Below are 7,023 nucleotides of genomic sequence, written 5' to 3' on the forward strand. Positions count from 1 at the left end.
AAGAAGCATTCTCTAAGTTAGAACCTAAGGAATGGAGGTTACCCAGGTAAAGAACAGGAGACGAATGTTCCAGGCAGAGGACATAGCATGTGCGTGCATCTGGAGGGGAGAGAAGAGAAGGTGGTATTTAAGGGAATTAACTGCACATGATTGACTAGCTCAGCGTGGAGTGGATGTAGCTATGGGGTGTTTGGTGGGAGAGGGAATGGTACGACATGATGCTGTGGAGATGGCAAAGGTTAGCTGGGGCAAGTTTTTGTGAGCCATATTGGGTTACTGGCTTCATCTTTAAAGCAGGTGGGAGCCACCAGAGGCTCCAGAGGGCCAGTGGCTTGCTGAGGTGAACACAAAACAGAGTGACTCTGTGAATTTGAATGACCTTTGATGCAGGACTCACACCAGCCCATCTCTAGCCCTTCTAATGTGCTTCTCCCTTTCTTTGGATTTTTCTTTCACAAATATTTACTAGGCGCTTAGTTATTATGTGCCAGGAACTGTGCTGAACACTGAGTTGAAATAAAACATCAGCTCAGAAAGTTGAGTCAAATTGACTTTGGTAGGTTATTGCTTTGTTATTTTTCAGTCTTTTGCAATTTAGCTATTAAAGTAGTGAGGAAAGGAAAAGAATATAATGAAGCTATCTGTTAGACCCAGAAAGGATGGGGCACAATGGCCTTTGTCATTCTGGGGCCAGAACCCCAGAATGTCATGCTTTCAGGAAATGTTGCTATGTTGTGATTAACACGTTTTGCAGAAGTGCGTGGGAGCTTTTGAGTAATACAATAAGCATTTGTATATTCTTCCTCTAATGGTATTGCAGCATTTAAAACGTTCTAAAAAACATTGAATAATACATGAATTCTTGTTAGCTCAACACAGAATGTACAGTCCTTCACTAAAGGTTTTTATTTTCCCTCTTTCCTTCCTTCATACAAGAAAATCACTTGCCTCCTGTGGTCAGCAGGGACCTATATGAGTTCATAGCCAAGGGGATGCTTTTGGTTAGGAAAAATAATAGCAGGAATTCCAAACTGAATTGTTTACTGGAGCTCTTTGGAAAAATGATTTGGCAAGCTTTGCCTGCCTTTGTCAAGTAAGTATGAGCAGTTAATAGTAGTTCAGGCACAAGGTTCTCAGACTTCATTCTGTGGCCTCCTTTCAAAGCTTGTTTCCTGGAGTTAATTTTAGTCAAGCAAGTTACGTCTTTCAGCTCTGATAGGTACCCAAGCCAGCTTAGGTTCTTCATGCTTGCTTCCTTCCTGCCCACTCCTTCTCCCTTCCGCCTCCCTCCTTGCGTATCATCCTTCATTGAATTCAAAAGAAAGTTATGAAATAGTTCAAATATACAAAAAGGTACAGAGAACAGCATAACACCCATGTACCATCATCTATCGTTTTGCCATGCTTGCTTGCTCCAGATTCTTTTCAAGAAATAAAACATTACAGATGTAGTTGATGCCACCGGTGTGTCCCCATCTCTTTCATCAGCGATAACCACTATTCTGGAATTGTATGTTTCTGTACAAGCAGATATGTATTTGCGTTCTGTTAATAACAGTATACTGTGTTCGTTTGCATGTGTTCACGTTGTGTAAGTGTGCCTATTCACCTGCAGCTTGTCATTTTCATTCAACATTCAATTTTTGAGATTTACCAATGTCGCCACGTGTGACATCTGGTTAATTTTAACTGCTGCATGATGTTCCACTTTTATACTAAAATTTAAAGACATCCGGGCTTCCAGTCTTTGCCTTGTTTTTCCACATTGTTTATGGTGTCTCTTGGTTTACAGTTTTTACTTTTGAAAATTCAAGTCATTTCTTTCCATTTTGGTTTAGATGTTTTATATTTTGTTTAAGAGAGCTTTTCCTACCCCAAGTTCATAAGTACATTTTTTTCCTGTATTTTTGAAACTTTCAGTTTTACTTTTAGCTCTTCATTTAATCTACCCAAATTTAATTTTGTATAGTGGTGTGAGATGGAAAATTTATTAATTTTTTCTTATATGAATAACCAGTTGTCCCAGCAACAGTAATGAATAGCCCATCCTTTTCCCATTAATTTATAATATTAATTTGCATCAGTCCAATCTTTCTGTTCTATGGTGTCCAAGCACAGAAAAATAAACTGAGGTTTTGAGCAAAATAATCGCCCAATAGATGATCTAAGCTTTAAGCTTGATGCTGAATTTGAATCGTGCGTGTTTTTTTAACCCTGTGATGTCATCCTACACCTGTATGTGTAACTCCAGTCAATACTCCTTTGAAAATGGAAATTTGTTTGGTATTGACTGCAGGTTGTTAATACTGTTAATGAATACTGAGCATGTAATCTCAAGCAATTAGTGTAAAAAAAAGTCCTAATAATGGCATTGATTTTTCTACCTATTGCTTATGGATGGGTTTAGCCAATGTTTTTCTAGGAACAAAACCTAAATCAATAAGTTAAACAAACCAAAGTTCAGACCACTGTCAAAAAGTCATGCAGTAAGATACGGTATTGCATTGATGCCTGATATCCACAGTAAATGTAACGAGGTCCTTACATGTATGTCCATGGTTAACTACATTCATAGGCTAAACAGCCATGCAGTAGGCCCCGCTCTGTGCATGGAGTTTTGCAGAATTATGTAGCTTTTAACCCTCCACTGGGCACAACTGATCTCACAGATTCATTGCACACACATTTTCAAATATGAAATACGTCTTTACTGTACTAAGTCACAAACATGACTGGTGATAGGTTATGGTAGAGGGAGAAGATACGGAAGCGATGAGTCACAATACTTAACTGTTAGATATTTGAAAATTTGTGTGCAATGAATCTGTGACATCAGTTGCGCCCGGAGGAGGGTTAAAACAAAGAGGGATAAGCTTGTCTGAAAGGTAAGACATTTAAGTTGAAAACCCTGAAGGAAAAATCATTACATGTAAAGATTTAAATTCATTTAGATGGCGAAGACATATTCTAAGAAAGCATGAACTGCTCACTGGTTTGTACCCTTCAGGGGAAAGATGACTGCTAATGGTGACAATGGACCAGTGTTGGGCCTGGCGTTTTAGAAACCTGGTCTTTTGCACTTGGTAACTCATGTGTACAATTGGTGTGACATACCTGGCCTCAGAGGCATGTGGGACTGCCTTGCGTCCCACTCAGAGCCAGGTGAACTGATTGGCCTCTCTTCCCTGCTTCATACGCCGACGCGCTCTGTATTGTGTGGGTCAGATGTGGAATGTACAAACAACCACCTTCGTGCAGAGAATACTGTAAAAATCGGTGTGTACATTGTCCAAACGCTGTGTCCGAGTGGTTCTCACACTTCAGTGTGCAAAAGAATGCCCCAAGGATTCCTGGGTAGCACTGCTAACCTCTGATTCAGTGGGTACCTGCAGTCTGCACACTTAACAAGCACCACAGGTGGTTCCCATGCAGGCGCTCCCACGGTATTAGCAAAAAACCATTCACAACCCTCTGTCATGATTGTGGTTGTATTCAAGTGCAATGGGTACCATTTTAATTTAATATTTCCTTTTAATAGATTCCTTTTGTATACATTTATATCACTACTGTAAAAGGAAAATCAATATTACTCTACATAGAAGGCACACATAAGTGTACATTAAGATATAGATGTGTGTGTGTAAATCTGTATATGTAGGTGTAGATACATGTATATGACCATAGATAATGATTTTTCCTTCAGATTTTCTAATTTAAATGTCAATTTTGGGGCGAATGTTTGTGTGTGTGTGTGTGTGTGTGTGTGTGTGTGTTGTAAAAAATATACTTAGCCTTGCACTGGAAAGTATTTATAATTTTAGAAATAACACATTGAAGTGTGGCTGATGTGCTTCCGGGTGATAGCTCTAGCTCTGCCCCTCTGCAGAGAGAGGGTACCTCAACAGCAGAAAATGTTCGAGAGTTAGCCAAGAAACAGAAGGGAGGATGTTAGGTGAAATGGTTCCTGCTACTTAATGTGACCTCTGCCATCTTAAGAAGCGAGCTGATCTGACTGCCAGTTAACCCGGGAAGCGGGGAGGTGGGCCCAGATTGCCTGATGGGACCATTCTTACATAGAAAAGTGGGCCCATTAAGTTGTTTACTGCTTTGAATTGTACAGTCCTCAACAAGCCCACGCCATGTGGCTACAAGCCCCTGTGTTAACACACGCAACTTGGCTATATATATCACATTTCCTTCCGGTGTGGAGACCTACTGTCTTGCTGCCTAAGATCCTGCTTTTGTCTTCAAGTTCCCGTAATTAACTCTAGATGTAATTCTGGAGTTGCCAGCCTCTTTCTTTGGTCTCTTGGTCCCTGGGGAATTTTCGCAATGAGGATGTATGTCTTTTCAAGAACTAGAAAACACTGTTATCAGACAAGAGCCCTTCAATTCTGGCAGTATATTTTCAAGGAAGGCAAAAGAAAGGCAGGGATGGAATTGTTTATGATTGTGAGGCCCTACTGTGTGGTGGGCACTGTGCAAGGTGGTCTGCACATGGCTGCTAATGTTCATGAAAATGCTGGGATATGTGCACAGCATTACTAACTGCTGGATAGCTGAGAAAATAGAGGCCGGGGGAATTTGAGTGAGTCATTTGCCCAGGGTTCTGTAGCTGCCTCAGGGCCCCACAACCAGAGAAGAGGGGGCACACAGTGACAGGAATTGTAAGAATCTTATCTCCAGTCATACTTTATTGAAGAAGTGGATTAACTACCAGATTTTAAGTTTTAAAAACTTACGTTAATTTGGCATTTTTTTTGTTTTGCTATACAATCCTGAGCACATATCATCTTATGGGCCTCATGGTAAGCACAAAAACACTTACCTCATGTGTCTTCCAATTAAGGTCTCCCAGTTTATAAAAGTTTTCCTTAGTGCAGGTTCTCTGTAGGGTTAACCTCTAGTGTGGTAACCTTTAGTTACAATGTCAACCGGAAGAAAGTAAAAGTCAAAACGCCCCACATGTTTTTGTTCATTAATTACTTCATAGGAGGAACAGTCATTAATACAACCTGTGAGTTGTATCATCAAGACCTGCCTGAGTATAGTGTTTAGGAAATCACGGGTCCATTAGAGGATGGAGTGTGGGAATGCTGGATGCTAGTGAGTAAGCCATTCTAGAAGAGCTCATGAATCAGGCTGGACGAATTCTTTCATGGAACCTGTAGACAAATTCTCTCAGAAATGGACATTCAGGATTATGCTTGGCTATGACTGTCATGATGGATGATACTAACTTAATCTTCTGCATTTGGAGTCCTTTTTAAAGGAAAACATCCCAGAATGCTGTTCCTTAGAGTTAATAATGCGTTCTATTCACTTTCAGCCATTTCCCATGCAGTCTGAATTGTAATTTCACAGCAGCCTCTGATATAAGACAAATATCCCAAATAGCCCAGCCCTCTCTAGATTTCAGAGCTGTCTGATGTTGAGTAAAATGATGCCCTCAGAAGCACTAAGGAAACATGGGTTTTTCCTGAAGACCTTTCCCCCGCATTTGACAAATAAGAACGAAACTGACCCTATATCTTTTTCTCTATGAAAGCCTGAAAACTCGGAACCAAATGTGAAACTCCGCAGCCATCACAATTCCGGCCTCAGAGTCTATACATCAGTGTTCCTTTTCTTTTTTAGCTTGGGCTTTCTGCCCTCATGTGTCTTCCTTGGGCCTAATTAATTCTTTTCTTCCATTTGCTGTGTAACTAGGTGGCCTATCACAGCAATTAAATATATAAATGAGTAAATATAAAGATTTGACTAAAATTAGACATAAAAATAAGTGTTCTGCATCACATTTCCGGAGTTAGAACCAGTGCTGAGTTGAGCAGAATGGAAGAGAATTCCTTCTTCCCATGCTTGTGGTAGCTAGAAACTTCATATTTTTTCCCTTTCTTGTTGAGCCATCCCAAACTTGTTTCTCAAGGCCATTCCCATGTCCTTGTCTTACAGAACCATAGACAGAGTTGGGAATTGGTGGTTAGAGTTTCACTGGATACACACATACTCTACACATGAGATATTTTTATCTATTGCGTATCAGCCAGTTTTAAACCTATATTCCTACACCCCTTGAAAGCGTTCATCAAAGAATTAGTAATTCTTATCTGAAATAACCTGTAAACATTGAGTTAGAATCATTTTAGTGTCTTATTTTGGTTAGGAGTGGGCTTCTTGTGTTTTAAACTCAAGATTGAGAATGGTTATTTTCCAAAGAGATTTTAAGTTTACATTGGAGCGTAAAAACAAAGTATTTTTCTTTTTCTCATTCCAGGTACAACTGAACTCTACGTCTCTCTTCCCGAGCAAGGAGCTGGCTGAAGCCACAGAAATTTTGCTGGATAGTCTGGGGACCCTGGCCATTGAGGTAAGCTGTCTTCCCAGCACCAGAAGTTGGACTATCTACTACTACTTTTTTTGGCTCTGCGTTTGGCTCACAGGATCCTTTTGATATGTACTATCAATTTTAGAAGTTTCCATGATCTGAAAAACGATCTTGTTTGATCTTACTTTAGAGTTGAAATGGAGACTTACAGATGTCTCAGAGCTCATTAGTGGCTAAAGGCCCAATATCTAGCCTAGAGCTTTCTTCCATTGTTACTCCTGCCCCATAATGACTCATTTGTAAAGAGGATAATTCCCTCTTATCTCCCATGTGCTGCAGCATTTGTCTTATCAGTCACTTCTCCATTTTTCTTCTTCAGGAGCAAGGCCAGAGAATCTTTTTATTGAAACCTTTATTTGCTAACTAAAGGGAAAAACATGGGTACCCCTAATTCAGATCTTCCCCTGGTAAACATCTGGCCTCTGGGGTTCAGCTTTGGGAATGTAGTCTCCTGATGAACAGTAAATTGAGTTTGCCTTTCAGGCCCACATGTTGACAGATGTATCAGAGTAATCTTTGTCACAGGTTCAGAGGGCCCATAGGTGCTTACAAAAGCAGTTAACCTTTCCTTGGCCTCTGAGCCAGTGTGTGCTCCACCTTCTGACACGCAGCTGTGTTTCAGGTTAGATTGGGAAAGG

General features: G+C 40.3%; 1 protein-coding gene across 2 annotated transcripts in view; it reads left to right on the forward strand.

Annotated features, from left to right (window-relative positions):
• ABCA1 (ATP binding cassette subfamily A member 1) overlaps nucleotides 1–7,023 on the forward strand; it is a 104,317-nt gene that overhangs the window by 39,815 nt on the left and 57,479 nt on the right. For both annotated transcript variants that reach the window (XM_019623695.1, XM_019623696.1), the window contains exon 5: nucleotides 6,275–6,367. In XM_019623695.1, coding sequence (XP_019479240.1) covers nucleotides 6,275–6,367 — 93 coding nt within the window. The remainder of the gene's footprint in view (nucleotides 1–6,274; nucleotides 6,368–7,023) is intronic.

This window comes from Hipposideros armiger, unplaced genomic scaffold (assembly GCF_001890085.2).
Source record: "Hipposideros armiger isolate ML-2016 unplaced genomic scaffold, ASM189008v1 scaffold_558, whole genome shotgun sequence".
NCBI classification, from domain to species: Eukaryota; Metazoa; Chordata; class Mammalia; order Chiroptera; family Hipposideridae; genus Hipposideros; species Hipposideros armiger.